Source organism: Brassica napus, chromosome C2, assembly GCF_020379485.1.
Source record: "Brassica napus cultivar Da-Ae chromosome C2, Da-Ae, whole genome shotgun sequence".
NCBI classification, from domain to species: domain Eukaryota; kingdom Viridiplantae; phylum Streptophyta; class Magnoliopsida; order Brassicales; family Brassicaceae; genus Brassica; species Brassica napus.
The window spans coordinates 15,584,713-15,602,095 of record NC_063445.1 but is presented as its reverse complement, the minus strand read 5'-3'; the positions used below and the strand labels follow the sequence as shown (position 1 = coordinate 15,602,095).

Here is a 17,383-nt window from a genome sequence, read left to right as displayed (position 1 = left end):
TACGTTTGATTATTTGTATATACTTTCAAGTATTTAAACGAACTTAAAAGTATCATATATATTCTGGATGTTTATATATATATATATATATATATATTAAATCTAAAAATAATTAATATATATATATATATATATATGTATATAAATCTATATTGGGATACCCAAAATACTGCGGTTCGGATCGGATTTGAATAATTTGGATATTTAATCAATTTTGGTTCGGATTTGGTACTACTTATTCGGATTGGGATCGGTTAGATTCTTCGAATTCGAGGTTTTGCCCAACCCTAATAGTGACATAAAAAAACAAATAGCATCATTAAAAAAAAAAAAAAATACACTCACGTTGACGCGCAGATCAAAATCTAGTGCTTTTTAAGAGTGAAAATGATGTCTACATTGACGGAATGACCAACTTTTGCGTCTCACTTGGAGGAAATTTAACGATCTAAGAAATTCTTCCTCCACTTTACAATTCAACATATTCCAAAAATAAAAAACACAGTGACGGACAAACTTACATGAAATATCGTTAGATATCTCTTTCTGATGTGTACTATATTGGTCAAGTAACACCATTTTGAATTTCTTAACCGGTGACTACTTCAGAGTATTAAGTTATTATTGGCAAAAAAGTCGGCTGATTGCATTTTACATAACTAATATAAAAGTCAATATGAAAATATATAAACAAATCTTCTCACCCAGCAGTTTTTGGAGTATGCTTGAAAATATTATTTTTTTTGTCATCTGTATTAATATAAAAACTATCTTTACAAAGGGCAGAAGCTCAAGACAACAAACTAAAGACAACAGACCCGAAGGCGAAAAAGAAAAGCCATAGGAGGCCCAAGAGCCCAAAGAAAAAGAAGCCCAAGGAAATTGGAATCAACTGGCCACGTGTTACGATTACCGTGTATAAGAGACACGCGTGAGAGGGTCAGCAAATGAGGAGACACACATCACTCCGATCAGCCACCATGTTCACCGAACAACTTCCGGACCATCCACCGGAACACATTGGAACATGATATCAAGGAAGAAGAGCCATCGAGATGACTTTAGTCCTTAATCGAAGCAAACAAAACCGGTTTTAGTCGCCTGAACTTCATATCAGAGAGCTAAATCCGCAGAATCCAAGAGAAAATCCTAGAGGAGAAAGCCCAATCGAACCAAAACCACCGCAGAAGAATCTTCACTTTATAAGGAGATCCATTTGCAAGCTTCGGAAACGAAGCTCAGATGAATCAAAAAAAGCTTGAAGCGGAGATTAGAGGAACCAAGAGTAGAGACCGTCAACGCCATCGGGAAAGTAACCGTAATCAGCGTCAATGAAGCCAAGAGGCGGATGGCAACATCGAGAAGACAAGAGCACCCCTGGAGCAAAAGTTGACCACACCATGCATAAGGAGCCACGGCGTGCCAGAACTGTTGCCCTTAACGCCGAGCAAGCCAAGTGCCGGAGAGGACCTTCGGAGAGACGATCGTAAAAATACTCTCTCTCTCTCTCTGAAAGATTTGAGAGAGTTAAGATAGAGAGAGGTCATGATTTTTTTTTATGCTTGAAAATATTGTTACATAACACAAAAGATTGTTAATAAAATAAATAAGAAGAAAGCAAAGCTGCTCTCACGCATGAGAATCAGGAAAAGGTTTAGACACATGTCTTCCGGTGCGCGAAACGTGTTTTCTCGTAGGCGTCGGGACTCCTCGTCATTTCTTTTCATCTTCTTCATCTTCTCGGTTCTATCATGTTTTTTTTCCCTTTTTTGCATTACCTCATATGCTCAAATACAGTCTACATGACTTACTCTGCAAATTTATAGATATGACCTACTCTGCAAATTTAGAGATGCAGTCGTTCTATTTAAAGATCGAATCCACATAGACTCAAAATCACTCAATAGATATCAGTTTTTGAATTAAGATAAATAACTATGAAGGTAATCCAAGTAAAAAACAGAGATAAAATGGTTGCAAGTCAATTGGAGAAAGAGTTAGACTTAAAGAAGTTTCCAGGTAAATCAGAATTGCATATCAAACAAATTGTTAAGGATTTAATTTAGAATTTTCTTAAACTCAAAGCACAACAATCAAATCAATAAACTTTCGCTGAAGAAACTATCTTAAGTCTAGATCCTAAAATTCTATTTTTTTTTTGCAAATTTAACAATTCAGACAAACATTAAGCATAAGTTGATAAGTTCACAAAATTGCTAAACCAGATTTGTTTGTTGATATGTATTTTGCTAATGTAGGATTAATTTAGAAAATCAATAACACTTTCATGTTTATCACTTATCATAAGATCTAAATTCTAGGTAATTATTCTAAAACTAGCAATAAGAATAATCGAGATGAAGAATTATATTATTACCCTAACAATCTATCAATCTAACAACTCATCTTTAATCTTTGAAAAAAACTAAATCTAATTAGAATATCACTCAAACATGATCAATGAAAAAACGAGTTCATAATCTTATCTGCTGAGTTATGATTGTCTCTCGGAAAGCCTTAAGTAAGAATCTCGTTCCAAGTTTTAATAATGATACACCACCTCTCAAAAACTTAAACAATTTTAAACATGAAAAAAAGTTGATTGCAAATAGTGGAACCTTTGAACCATTATTCAGTTTCCTGAAACTTATAATTAAAATTCGCCGGGAAGTGTTTATTCACGATGGGTGTCAACCGAGACTATTGGTGGGTGTCAATCGACACCAGACCAAAATATGGTTCCCGACTTGATGTTTTCAGCCGCCATCTTCATCAAGTTCCAAAGTGCTTCAAAAATTTTAGTTTTGTCTAAAACGTATTTGAACCTATAATGACTCATAAAGACTCGAAACATATGTAAAAGATTCTAAAACTAGATTTATATCATGGTTAAAAATCCAACTATGATATTAACTATAAAAAGATAACGAAATCGATTGTTGTTGCGGCGTGAGAATCATTGGGCATAGTTGTCTGATCCTGGTGGTTCAGACATTTATAAATGACTAAAAGTGAGACTAGTTCTTTTTGTTTTTTACGCAACTAGAAAAACTAGTTAATGTAGACAATATGCGGTGACAAAGTTTTTCTAATTGATAGGGTTCGTCCTCGGACAGAAAATATCTATTTTTCTTCGAACGTAATAGGACTCTAAAGTTTTTTTGTGTGGAATATTATTTTAACATGAACCTTGTTTGGACGTTAGTGGTGTCTCCGACGTGTTACGGATGGGAACGGACGTGATATTTTAGTCATTTATGAATCATGCGTTTCCAATCCATTTCACTTTATCTTCACTTGGTCCCCACGGTTACGTATATATCTTTGTCGTAACTTGTGGGAAGTAATGAAAAAAACTTGTGGATGTTTCTTTTAAAGACTTAAACTTCTGGTTGTTATGAAAATTGACCTTAATTTTAATTGTTTCAAAACGAGTTTCTTCTGTGGATGTTTCTTCTGTATCTAATGATATTACACTTAGTTAATTGTTTCAAAACGAGTTTTTACATTTCTCCTTGCATATTTATTAAAGAAAAAAAAATTACTGTTTATGTTTTTAAAAAATTGTGAACTGTGAGTGATTCGGGTACAAAACTAGCCGCTGGATTAATTACATACAGGGATGAGTCCACACCAGGTATTCAATTCTGCCGAACCTAGATCCAGCCTCCCAATGCACACGTTTGTTTTAAGAAACTCGAACTCAGTAAAGAACGAGTTTAGGCCATAGCCTGAGTGTATACAACACCACATGGCTACTAACGGCATTTATGTTAAAAATTACTCATTCCGTTGCATTTTAGTTATCGTTCAAGGTTTGTGCACAGAAATTAAGAAAATATATAATCTAGTATATTTTCTGAATAAAAACATCATTACATATACACATAACCACATTTCAACCAATAGAAAAATAGAACATCATGTAAAGTTAAAAAATTTTAAGCTGAAATTATAAAATGACACTTATTTTGAAACAAAAATTTTATTTTACAACGACAACTAAATTGAAACGGAGGGAGTAATATCTTACTCGTTTAAAATATCAACTATTACAATTTATTTAGTCAAAGTACATTCATAATCACTCATGCATTAACCAACTTTCATGAAAGCCGTATGCTTATATTGACGTAAATCATACAATACTTTTTCAATGCAGAAAGTAAGCTTAAACACCAATAATAAAATAACCAAATTTTAACATTCAGCGTTACTGACGTCATTGAGAAGTGAGACTGTGGTCATCGAGTGAGCCATTAAGCTTTCTCTCCAATACCTCACTAGAGATCTTCCCCATCAAGGTATAGAAAGCAATGAGCTCAGAGAGTCGCTCCACGTTCATCTTCTTCATTATGTTCATTGCCTTCCTCTGCTTATCCTCATCAAGCCTTAGCTTTTGCGTGAATGATCCTCCGTTCCTCATGGTCGCTCCCATCTCTCTCAGCTTCATCTCTTGATCCATACTTAAAGCCGTATTTGACTACATCCACATCAAACAAAAAGAAACAACATGGGTCAAGCTATAGTCATCGAGTCGCATTTCCGTCGACTTTGGAAGTCCAATACCATATATCATTATTATCATATAGACAATAAATAAATAAAAATTAATTGAAATTCATCGAAACGAAGTCCATCCAAGTTATTTGCAAAACACTACATTTTTATATAGAAGAAAAATGGAACTGGCCAAACTGCATTCGAATCGAGTAAATTGAATTATTTAGAGTTATATATTTAAAAATACTTTATAAAATAATTATATTAAGTATTCTTTACCTAACAAGAAAACTTTTTCTTTTGAGAAACAAAATTATCAACACTTGAAGATGCGAAAGGCCAAAATGTGCTCTTAACCTTTTTGGTTGGCGGGTATAACAAGGATTGATGACAAAAAAAAATACAAGGATTAAGATCATGTTGAACTATAAAAAATGGTTTGGTTATTATGTACCTCAAGAAACTCAGCTCCAACGTCGAGTTCTGATTCAGTAGATTGGTTCTTCATCGAATAAGATCTGGTGTACATAGACCTTGCAAGCGAGAAGCTCCTGACAAGTATCTTCCTTTTGTTTTCCATTTCTGGATTGAGTTCCAATTTTTTAGGAACAGACAATGAGCTATTCACTTTCTTTTGATATGCAATAACTGCCTTCGCAAATTCCTGTCAATAAACAACCACATATTTGAAAGAAAAAAAAAGCAACCACATATTTGAGAATATGAACTCCAATCAAGAAAATGTTGAGTTCAAAATCCACAAACCTGATAAGCACCAGGACAACCGGGGAAATCGAATTCTTCGAGACCATTCTTTCTCATCCTCTCTGGATGGAACTGTAAACCCATGAGAAACTTGCCCTCTTTGGGATTGTACATATCAGGATCATAAAACCCTTCGATCAATCCATCGGGAGCAAAGGCCATTGGCACGAATCTCTGAGCCAATCTCTTAACCCCCTGGTGATGATAACTGTTGACCAAGATCTCCATATTTTCTTCATCCAAGGAATCTTTGAACCATTTATGCAAAGGACTGTTCTCTACTATCTTCACCTCATGTCTATAACCATCATAGTCATCATACTCAATGTGCTTTCTTCTATGTTCCTCGGGGAGCTTAGTTGTGACCTCTTTCTCCAAATCCTGATATAGACTCCCACCACAAGCAACATTTAAAACCTACAAGTTTCATCGTCGGATCCGTTAATATTCAGTTAACCAACCTGGTACGTAAATTTGGTCCAATAACTTAAGGTTTTTAGTCAGAGCCGGTTTTTGGGCATACATAGCTAAGTGAAATATTGGCTTGGGATCTGAAAAAGTTTTCAAGTAAGTATATAAGAACATAGGCTCTCCAAATTGTTTTATTTATTTTTATTATAACCTTTATTACTAAATTATTTAAGGCTTCAAAAACAGATATGTTTTTGAATATATATTTTTGTCTAGTTAGTTTAGTTTATATTTTCTAAGTAGCTTTTTCATCTTCTGAATTTTTTTATTTCTTACTATACTATCTACAATAAAAATATAAAATTCTACGTCAGCCACTGGGTTACGGTAGATTATAATATTATGTTAAATTGTTAACTAACATTTAACTGGAGGATAACTTTTTTTCGTAGAAAAACTGGAGGATAACTTACTTGTGATCCCCTGCAAATTCCCAAGTAAGGAATGTTCTGTTCAAGGCATAGCTTTGCAAGAGCAAACTCAATAGAGTCTTTTTCCTTGTCTATAGCTGCATCACTCGCATGTGTTTTCCGGATCTCTTCGAGTTCTTCAGGTGAAAGAGACGATATTTCTGACTCGTAAAAAGAAGGGTCGATGTCTTCTCCCTCACAGAGGAGAATTCCATGGATGGGTTTGAAGCTTTCTAGTAACTTGTCAACGCCAGCTACTCGTGGTACAATCACCGGGACAGCACCATACTCGACTATAAGATCAAGATGGTATTCACCTACCAAAAACAAATACAAATCCAACATAAACCCATCAAAAATGTTTTGTTTTAACAAAAGAACATTTCAAGAAATTATTACCAACGAAATCAACAAATTTGTTCTTGCGAAGGGTGCGTCTAGAGACGACAAGGACGCGAGGGAGTATTCGTGAAAGATCCTTCAGGCTAGAGTTCTCCATCTTTTACGTGACCTAAACAGGCAGAGAATTGAAGTCTCAGTTTTGAGTTGATAGATGGAAAGAAACGAAAGGTAAATTTATAGCCGAGAAAGAGCCAACATCCACTTTTTTCTCGAGCGATTATTGACCTCTTCATCTTTCACTGTTCAGTATATGTGTTGATGCTTATTAAATTGTCAATGTCCTAAACTCATCTCATGTTTTTTTTGCAAGGTCAAAATATAAATCATGCGATTGTTAAAATGTATCATACCATTAAACATTTTCATGTCAAAAGGCATCTCTCCATATTTTTTTTTCCAATCGTTCCTTTTTATTAAAGCAGTGATTCCTTACCGTCCAATGATGTGGGTCGGCCTTGTCATAAGAGGAGTGAAATATGTTCATAGTCCCTATACTAATTAAAAAAGAGAAAGAAATGAGTGGCAACATTAACTGGCTATATTCTCAGACACGGCTTCCATGGTCTCCTAGGACCTAGAAATATTGAAAACGTACGAAAATATCGTTTTTTATTTTGTTTTAAATTTAAACTATACTGTAACTTGATGTCTATATAGTTAAAGTTTCGAGTAAAAGTAAGAAAACGAGTAAAAACGGTAAATTACGCGTGGATAAGAAGAGTGTAATAAAAAAATCAGGATTAGGTTTGCTAATAATGTACTGTCACTTATCCACAGATATAACAATTTGTTATAAAACTAAGGGTTTAGAGACTGAATGTTTCTGTGTTTTATTAATCATAACATAGTTCCTTTATATAAAGATTACAAGTCATAGAAAAATGAAAGTATTCAAAACCTAAACCAATTAGGATTATGAAAACTACTAATACATAATAATAGAAATATAACAATTACAAAGAAAATGAAATAGAGTTTCCTTTTCTCCAAAGCATAAGCCGCCTCTCTCTCTCTCTCCTAAGGTCACGGCCGCCTCTCTCTCTCTCTAGGGTTGGGCCGTCTCTCTCTCTAAGTGTATGGACCGGTTATGGACCGAGCCGGTTATGGACATCCATCAATTGATTTATAACACTCCCCCTTGGATGCCATAACCATTCAGGGATTGTAATATACTTAATGTTGCCTCATTAAAACTTTATCAGGAAAACTCAATGGGACAAAACCATGATGAAGGAAAAAGAGTACAACACGTACTGCTCCCTCTGATGTGAACCTCAGTGTAGGTTCTTTAGTCTACGCATCTGATGTGTGATCTTTCATGGACGTGCAGGAAATGAGTAATCAAATCGGCCAAGTTTATTACTGAACCGAAATTGGATCACTTTGATCTTTCCGGTCTTTTCTCATGTCTTCTAACATCATGTGTACATGGTCAAGAAGTGAACCTTTGCTGTCGACCACTCTATACTTTGGTCAGACATGTAGGACTATGGTCCTCGACCAAAAACATCCTCACGGATACTCTCTTTGTCTATTAGCCGCCTATGACGATGTTAAAATGCTGATTGATAGGTAATGGACTGTATGAGTTTTCTCTATACTACCATAGACTATGCACTAATCTGATCGATCCATGTTGAGTCATAGACTTCTTTTATACATGTTCATAACTTGTCTCATGAGTGTCCAAGATCATGACTTGATCAATGATCATTGTTGTAATGAATTTTACAATCTTATCTAACTATGGCACTGTGGCCAAATACACTCATGAATCTCACATGTGGTCATCGATCTCTATTGCCTTAGGCAATACCATATTCGTTTTTCATTGCAGTCCTATCCTTATATTGATGTCGTCTCATGACCTCTGTTGCTGTGGATCATATCATACAATAAATATATATTAGGTCATGGACCTCGACTACACGAGCTTATGGACTATAACACATTTGTATCCGATTGAGAAGAATAGATTAAACATCTCCTCTCAGCCTCATGACAGAGTCTTGTGGAAGTAGATGCCTTAGACAGCAGCAGCAAACTGTTCTGCTATGTTGGATCCTTACTTAAGGGATCTGATGTCGGATTGCAACCTGATGGCTGATCTTTCGTTTCTACTAGCCCGTACTACAATCTAGTCGGTCCATGCTAGTGTTACAGATCTGTATAAACCTTTTTAACCTCTCTTTAGGTTGGTTTAGCATAAACACAAGGAATTCAAATTTCTTTATTAGTTTACATATGGACTGAATTTGATTGTTCTTATAGAACTCCTTTACTAGTATTATATACTATATGCAATTGCTTTGTTTCAGTCCATGAACAGCTTAGGAACAATGTTGTCCTTTATCCAGTGATCCATATGCTGCTTACTACATCTTTATATGTCAATCTAATTTCTTTCTTATGACCAGACCTTTGTCAATTTCGAAATTGTGTAGCAACATCCACCACATAGGAGTTTATCTCCTTATAATCTGTTTCATGGTCTCTGTGAGTATCCTTATGTAATAAGCTATGATCGAATGCTGTTAATAGGAAACATGAACACCTTTAGACCTCGTGATCATGTACCATATCTCACGGTTTCTTTTCCCTCACAAGACCCATCTATTTCACTGGTTTATATCAGATGGCGTTTCTGTATATGTATGTATGGCCAATACGCCTATCTCTTCTTTATAGATACTTTAAACCCCACGTTTATCTTTTCAATCTAATCTTTATTCTTTATTAGTACTCTTTCGTGGGTTCTGATCCTCGTTTATATCTTTATGTTCAAGTGCTACTCTCTTATGTACAAATATATCTTTATGTGTCGACACTTATATATAGTTCCATTGTGTTCCAGACATGATCTAATCGATTTGAGATTTCATTATCCATGACCTTTGTTACCTACTAGCTTGGCATCCCAAACTACATGGTTTGGTACCTTAGATGTTTAGCTGCGCAACCTTTTTTCAATGTCTGGTCTGGTTTCCTTAGGACCTCGGATTTGTATTCTATGCACCTTTCTCTTTTTCTTTCTGAGGTTTCTTATCTTATGGAACACTTTGGTCTATCTTGTATAGACTCTGTAGCAACTTGACTGTGTCTCTTTCTAGGACATCAGATTTCGCTTGGTGCTAAGCTGGTTATGACTTAGTCATTTTTCGGGTCAGTGTCTGGCATCTCGATTAGCTAGCTATGTATAATCTTTTCTTTCTTTAGACGTCAATAATTCTAATCCGAGGATCTTTGCCAAGACAATGATGGTTGATACCATTCTGTTTCTTATCATTCTTTACTCTTTACCAGCTTATAGCTTTCTCTTTTTAATGTTGGATAGTCGGATTCATTGATCATACAATCCGTGTACCTGGCCACTTTCTAATCACCCATATTTGGCTCAAGGTCTCTTAGAAGTCGTGGGAGAAAGTCATACTCTTATCCAACATATATTCCCAATCCTCTTCTGAGGTTCCATCTTAGACGGCACATATGTCTGTGGTGGTTTATTCAAAGTCTCTTAAGATGGTGTATGTCTGGTTTATGACCCGTATTCAATCTGAGATGGGAATATCTATGCTCACTTATATGGCCTGATATATTTTTACTTTATATACATCTAAATCCATGATGTCCCTAAGCTTTAGGATGGATGTCCGATCCTTATAGGTAATGGACTGCACGGCCAAGCCGTTTATATCATGGTCATAGACTATGGTTCATGAATTTGTTCACGAATTTGTAGTATTGATCATGTATCACGGGTTTATCCTCTCTCCCCCTCATGAACATACTATAATTTCGTGATACTTAGGACAATAAAACCTAATGAGTTTCCCTTTTGTGTACATGTTTTACAACGTGAGATCTTATGGGATAACTCTTTGTGGCTTCTCAATATCAATCTTTGCATCATGTTTAGACTAGGATGGCTAATCCGGTCTTGCCATAAAGTGTATAATTTTCGTGGGATATATCAATATGATCACCACGGCTCTTGCCTCTTATCATACTGATCTGTAGCATTGTTTTGATCAGTAGATTACATAGGTATAGTCTTGACCACTTTCTTAAAGAGTCTTAGGCGTTTTCTTTCTTTCTTAAATCTGAAGGAACTTGTTTCCTTTTGTCCATTATTTCTATTTGAAAACCATATTAACTCAATGGGTCATATATTCTTGGGTGTATATAATGTCCTTTAGACAATGTCTTAGCCATAGATTTCTTACTAGGCTACTATACCGTACCATAATGCCTTTTAGGCGATTTATTTATCAATCATTTACATTATCAAGTAAGATCAGACAAGATATAATAGTAATGAACTCAAATCAATTCTATTATTATATATAAAATCGTGAATGACAATTAGGTTTAAAGCAAAAAACAAATCAAAGACTTTAAACAAATGTCGAGATCTTTCTTAGTTAATAGATAAGCCGGCCACACCATCTGTTACATTGGACACGGCTGCCTTGGATTCATCTTGATCCATATCAGTCTTATTTGCTTCAGGATATCTCATCTCACTATTTATTTTTAGCAACTGATTACTCTGCTCAGTTAGGCATGAGAGCAGATCATTATAGGTGGTGAAACCTTTTTCTCTATAGATATGTTGTAACAATAGATCTCTTGGATCGGCTGTGAGGAAGGTCTTTTCCAGTAAATCCTCCTCTGTTACCACTTCACCACATAGTCTCAGTTTGTAAACGATTTTTGACAAAGCAAAATGATATTCATCCGCATACTCAAAGTCCTGGAATCTGAGACTTATCCATTCATGTCTGACCTTTGGTAATAACACCATTGTGTATCTGGATTTTAATTTTGTCCAAAGGTCACGAGGATTCTCAATATTTAAGTACTGATTTCTTAGATCCTCAGTGAGATGATGGCGCATAATTGTTATGGCCCTATACTTTTCACTTTCAGTTGCATAATTACCCTGAATGATACTCCTTCTGAGTCCTCTTGATTTCAGGACAACTGAAGTGTTCATTGCCCATTCTAGATAATTTTCTCCAGAGGGATTTAGAATGGCATAATCCAAAGGCTCAATTCTCGGCATCTAAAATCATATTATCAATCAATTCATAATTTAGAATTTAAGCAACCAATTCAAAATAATCAATGCATATGATTTCGTAAGTCTCTCGACCAAAACACTTTACTACTCGACCATGGTGCGAGATAAGTCGAGAATGCAAGGTCTATATGTGATGCTTAGGTCACACGGCCATTTTGATGTGATGTAACGATCCTAGAGATTGGTTCATGAGATATGCAAACAAGGTCACATGACCATTCAGATATGGTGTCTCACTAGACCACACGGCCAAGCTATGATGCATTAAGCCACACGGCTTTCTATCACATGCTGCAAGCAAGTTATCAATCAAGGGCACAAGGCCACGAGTATGAGTAATGCATCAGAACAATTAGGCCACACGGCCGTTCGGTATGATTCTTAACAAAGCCACACGGCCACACAATTCATATTAATTAGGGTTTACCAATTTCAAGGTTGGTAATATGTGGCTAGATTTTAGGGTTTCAGAATCAAATGACCTAGCAACCTATCTTTCATGTAATATGTAAATAATCCTAAACCTTATCAATCATTCAAGTTTTAAGCAATATGGGATTTAAGGTTTCAAGGCCATTAGAGATTTAAAACGAGATTTAGGGTTTTAGTTTTAAACATTCAAACAATGCCTCACGGCCAAAGTATATGCCTCACGACCAATGGGTTCAATAGGTTTAACTCTTATGCATTTAGTTAACATGTAATTTCAATCCTAAGACGATTTGTTTCTATCAGTTCATGATTCGGTCAAACAAACAAACCAATCGGCCAAGCAATGAAAAAATCATGCGGCCACTTGATTTTAGTTTCAATACAATCCTAACATTAGATTCTAAGTTCAATTGCAATCAATCAGTAGTGATCAGGTTCAGATATGAATGCAACAAGGCCACACGGCCACAAGATATGATCTAGAACAATTAACCTAGAATGTATCAAGGCCATACGGCCACAACTTCAAATTCGATTTCTAGGTTTTTTAGGGTTTCAGTTTAAACAAGATAAGCAATTCAGATTCAAGTTTAAAACAATCCTAATCATAGTTCTAGGCGATCAATCAAGCAGTAAAGTTTCAAATCAAAAATTAAAACCGATTTTCCAATTTAGGGATTTCGAAACTTTGATCTTTGATCAAAGGGATTTGATTTGAGATTCAACACCTTTAAGGTTATGATTTTAATTGATCAATGGATCAATCTCGATTTATGGTTTAGGGGATCAGACTTATTCGAGCTCTGATTTACTCTTTTAGGGTTTGATCAATTATCCTGGGGTTTTATCTTAGAGATTAGTTTTTAAGGTTTCAATCTTTACAAACAATCCAAATTCAATTCTCATGTTCTTAAAATTAGGGTTACCTTTTGTTTGCAGATTGTAGAAACCGGACCACCAAGAGAACGGATGAACCTCGAGCTGGACGCGAGCAAGAACGGGACGCGTCTGCTTCCTATCGGGTTCGCGACCTGCTACCTATCGGGTTTGCGAGCTGCTGGTCGGGATTGCGAGCTGGAGATGTCCTAGATGCAAGCTGAGGACGGATGGGATCGTCTTAAGCTGAGATCGGATGAGGCTGAGACGGTAATGCTTGCTGGAACAGACGGTATGCGATCGGGTTAGGGTTTAGGTGCGATCGTCGGCAAGGTTAGGTTTTAGGTGGTTGGCGATTTAGGCTCAGGGAGTTTAGAGAACGTTCGTGGTGATAACGTGTTATAAAACAAACGGTTTAGAGACTGAATGTTTCTGTGTTTTATTAATCATAACACGGGTTTCTTTATATAAGGATTACAAGTCATAGAAAAAGGAAAATATCCAAAACCTAAACCAACTAAGATTAGGAAAACTACTAATACATAATAATGGAAAGATAACAATTACAAGGAAAAGGAAATAGAGTTTCCTTTTCTCCAAAGCATAAACCGCCTCTCTCTCTCCTAAGGTCACGGCTGCCTCTCTCTGTCTATAGGGTTGAGCTGTCTCTTTCTCTAAGTGTATGAACCGGTTATGGACTGGACCGGTTATTGATATTCATCAATTGATTTATAACACAATTCTTGAAAGTAATTCACTTTTATCTTTTATTAATTCGGTAGACGTCCAATTATGTCCTGTCAATTCTATTTGACCATTGATTATTTGATTGTTACGTTCAAGTATTTAACTCAACCAATATGTATGCGATAGATCATTTCATACACCCAATCCTTCTGCTAATTTATTAATTCTGAAGGTTCTTTGCTCTAGTTGTTTATTTTCTCGTAATTTTATTTTGTAATATCTGTCCTAACCTTCATTTTGTATTAAAACATAACTCATAGAATTGACATTTACTCATTATTGGTTGCTGACCAAAAGAGAAGAAATAAAAAGAGAGTATTATTAGTTGTTAACAAGAAGAAGTTTTTTCCAAAAAAAAAAAAACAAGAAGATGTATTTATATTACAAAGGAAACAACACATTCTGTCACGGTCTTGTTGGAGATCAAAAATTTGTGAATTATCTTGGCATCGGTCAAGAATCAATGAATTTAATAACATCCTTGCTTCCTACGCTGGGTAAATTTATTGCTATAATATATATCTTCCCACGTGGGTGAATACATATAAAATTATAATGACATGCTTCCTTTACGCCAAGCCGCCGATTATACAATATAGTCTTGTATTCCGAGTGCAGAATATAAAATACGATCATGCGTTCCGACAGGTGGATAAATCAAAATATAAAATCGTTAAGAAAACAAGTGGTTTTAGGAAAGTTTATCCACACCTTAACACGAGCCAACTTATCCGTTGCACCCACTTGTGGTAGAGCCAATTTCCTATATACCTCTCAAATCATCTATATTCCTATTGCTTTAATGAAAAATGAATATCTGATTTTGCCCTTTTGTATTTTCGAAATTATTAATTTAAATCATAAAAAATTCAAAATTCAAATTTCAAATTTTTAAATTTTCAAATTTTTAAATTTTCAAATTTTCAAAATTTTCAAATTTCGGATACTACATTATACTGTATAGTTTTACTTAGTTGTACTGGGTTATACTTCGTTCTACTGGGTAATATTGATATTAAGTTATACTTGAGTTATACTGAGTACTACTGAATGTAGTTATACCGAGTTATACTGAGTTATACTTAGTACTACTGAGTGTAGTTACCAGATTATAATTAGTTATACTGAGTACTACCGAATGTAGTTATACCGAGTTATACCAATTGTACTGAGTACTACTAAGTACTACTAGTACTACTACTAAGTTAGTTATACCGAGTTCGACTAAGTTCTACTGGTTATACTGCATAATACTAAGTACTACTGAATTAGTTATACCAAATTCGACTGAGTTAGTAATACCGAGTTATACTGGATCCAGATCTGAAGAAAATAAATAAAAAACACGAAACATACTTTGCAAAGGGGGAACAAGAACAATAAAATTCCAAAATCATAAAACAAAACCCAGATCTATAGAGAACAATAAGAAACCTAATCATACAAAACCCAGAATCTTAATTTACAACTCTAAATCGAAAATATGAGGACAATAAAAACCCTAAATCGTGAGGCACCGCGGATCTGTTTCCATTTTTGTCCCCTTCAACGTCGACGTCACATCGAGGCACCGCAAATCTGTTTTTTCTTCAGGTTTTCAGATCTAATCTCAGATTCCACAGAGAACACTCTTCGCTATCGAATTTGATGTTGGAGAAAAAAAAGAAGAAACAAGAAAAAGAGCAGTTGCAGAGAGGAAGAGAGAAACCGTAGGGGGAGAGAGAAAAAAAAGAAAAAAATGAGAGAGTAAATAAAAATGAATCTGGTTTTTAATATTTAGAGTTAGTAACGAAAGATAAAAATGTAATCAGCCAGGTTTTTAAATTAAAAATAATTCATAAAAAAAATAATTTTTAGGAAGGTCTTTGAGAAATTGGACTTTAAGGGGTAATAGAGGAGATATTCCCTTAACACACACATCATTTAGCTATTTGTTACAAAAACATGTAAACTATATAGGATTTCCAACTGAATACCTGATTAGTTTTTTCTTTCGTTATTATACAAATAATTTTAGTTTTGTGCGTTAAGCACCTTTTAATTAAGGAAATATAAGTTCAAAAAACGGAAAGGATTATAACTGGAGGATGAAGCAAAACACGATCAAAGAGTCTCCTACGTGGTCGTGACCAAATCAACTAGTAGCTTATTGTGAGAGATAACTTTCGTTTTACACTCTCTCACTTCAGTTTAATGATACTTCAAAAGTTAGCTAAAATATAAGAACATGATTATTAGGAGGTTTTTAGAATGTGGTTTTTAGCGGAATATAAGAACTCGTCTCTTAACTTTTAACTAAAAAAGTTAAGAACCGTCTCTTAAAACTCTTATTTGAGAGCCGGTTCTTAGCTTTTTTAATTAAAAGTTAAGAATCAGGTTCTTATATTCCACTAATAACCCCACCTTAAGAACCTTCTAATAATCATGCTCTTCGAATAGTCACGGAAAAATCAGAGCATTTCATGATTATTTTTAAAATAGTCTGTGATTAAATCATGGTAAAAAGGTATTTTGTGGTTTAATCACGTTGTATATCGTGACTAGTGTGCCACAAAATTGTCGTAGCTAAAACATAGCTATTTTTAGTCACGTTCTGTTCCATGCAATTTCGAATTTTTTTTTGCTACTGTTCAGATATGAACTACCATAGCATTGTAAATATTAGGCATCTTGCATTTTTGATTTCATGGTTTTTCGTGACTTTTTAAAATAGCCACAAATATTTTGTGATTATTCTGTGGCTATAGCTGAGATTTCTACCGGTATATGTTGGTTTATATTTTCTTTTGATTTTCTTTTTGCTGAGAAACCCATAAATAACGGTTGAATTTTTTTCATCTTCATAAAAGTTGGAGAAGTAATTCTATTCATGTACAACAAAACAGAGGAGGTATGTTGTATTTCATGGAACATGTAGGAGATGGACACTTCCAAGTTTACAACATGGTCCATAAGGTCTTTGTTTCCTGCCTCTGCTTTAGGCTAATGAAACAAAAGCACAAGAACTGTCATTGCTAATACCAATCCTATTCAATTCTACCAGTTTATAGTTTTGCTACCAATTTTTTTGTACCACTTTTTTCCATTACACGTTTCTACTTATTTGAACATTTAAAGTCAAACTGATCCTTTGGAGTGTTTTGGCATTAGACTCAGTTTACCCTAGAAAGCCACAAAATAATATGAGAAAGTAAACTTTATTTAACCATATAAACATTACATAATAACGGTTATTTTTATTTCATAAAACAGCTTGATATAATTTATTCATATTCTTTACTCGTTATTTATTTATTTGTAAAAACTCTTTAAGAGTTTTAACAACTTGGGTAAGGAATACCACAAGCGGTTAGGACTTTGCGAGAGTTGGGAGAGCTAATGTACTGAGCAAAAGCAGGGTTCTTAGCAAACCCACACAAGCATGGTTGTTGCTCCTTCAGCTTTGCACAACAGTCACCTGAGGGTTGTCCTCCTCCAGTAATCGCGGCCAGGCAAGGCTGAAGCTGCTTTGGGTCACATGCTGCTTCCACATTTGTGTCTGCCGCTTTGTTTGGAACCGGAAACGATGTCAGAAGTATGACGAAAACCATGAGTGTCAAGACCATGATCTTCATGTCTAGTTAATTATTTGTATATGTTAAGTTGTTTGAATTTTTACTATGTTTAATATAATTTCTAAGGAACATTTGAATCT

At 34.9% G+C, this 17,383-nt stretch overlaps 2 protein-coding genes across 2 annotated transcripts; both read right to left on the bottom strand.

The window, feature by feature from the left end:
• Positions 1 to 4,029: 4,029 nt before the first annotated feature.
• On the bottom strand, positions 4,030 to 6,792 carry LOC106381037 (putative glutamine amidotransferase GAT1_2.1). Its single transcript, XM_048748187.1, has 5 exons — positions 6,549 to 6,792; positions 6,153 to 6,466; positions 5,269 to 5,685; positions 4,958 to 5,167; positions 4,030 to 4,483 (listed from the first exon to the last, which is right to left on the bottom strand). The coding sequence occupies exons 1-5, from the start codon at positions 6,646 to 6,648 to the stop codon at positions 4,223 to 4,225; spliced, it is 1,302 nt and encodes a 433-aa protein (XP_048604144.1). The 5' UTR covers positions 6,649 to 6,792; the 3' UTR covers positions 4,030 to 4,222.
• Positions 6,793 to 15,026: 8,234 nt separating this feature from the next.
• Positions 15,027 to 17,381, bottom strand: LOC106433019 (non-specific lipid-transfer protein 2). The gene has a single exon (XM_048747240.1). It carries the CDS (start codon positions 17,301 to 17,303, stop codon positions 17,007 to 17,009), a length of 297 nt encoding a protein of 98 aa, XP_048603197.1. The 5' UTR covers positions 17,304 to 17,381; the 3' UTR covers positions 15,027 to 17,006.
• Between the last annotated feature and the right edge of the window lie 2 nt (positions 17,382 to 17,383).

Coding starts and splice junctions, on each gene's coding strand:
- LOC106381037 (XM_048748187.1), bottom strand. CDS start 6,648: ATGGAGAACTCTAGCCTGAAGGATCTTTCACGAATACTCCCTCGCGTC. Junction 6,467..6,548: donor CAAATTTGTTGATTTCGTTG/GTAATAATTTCT, acceptor TGTTTTTGGTAG/GTGAATACCATCTTGATCTT. Junction 4,484..4,957: donor TTGGAGCTGAGTTTCTTGAG/GTACATAATAAC, acceptor ATGTGGATGTAG/TCAAATACGGCTTTAAGTAT.
- LOC106433019 (XM_048747240.1), bottom strand. CDS start 17,303: ATGAAGATCATGGTCTTGACACTCATGGTTTTCGTCATACTTCTGACA.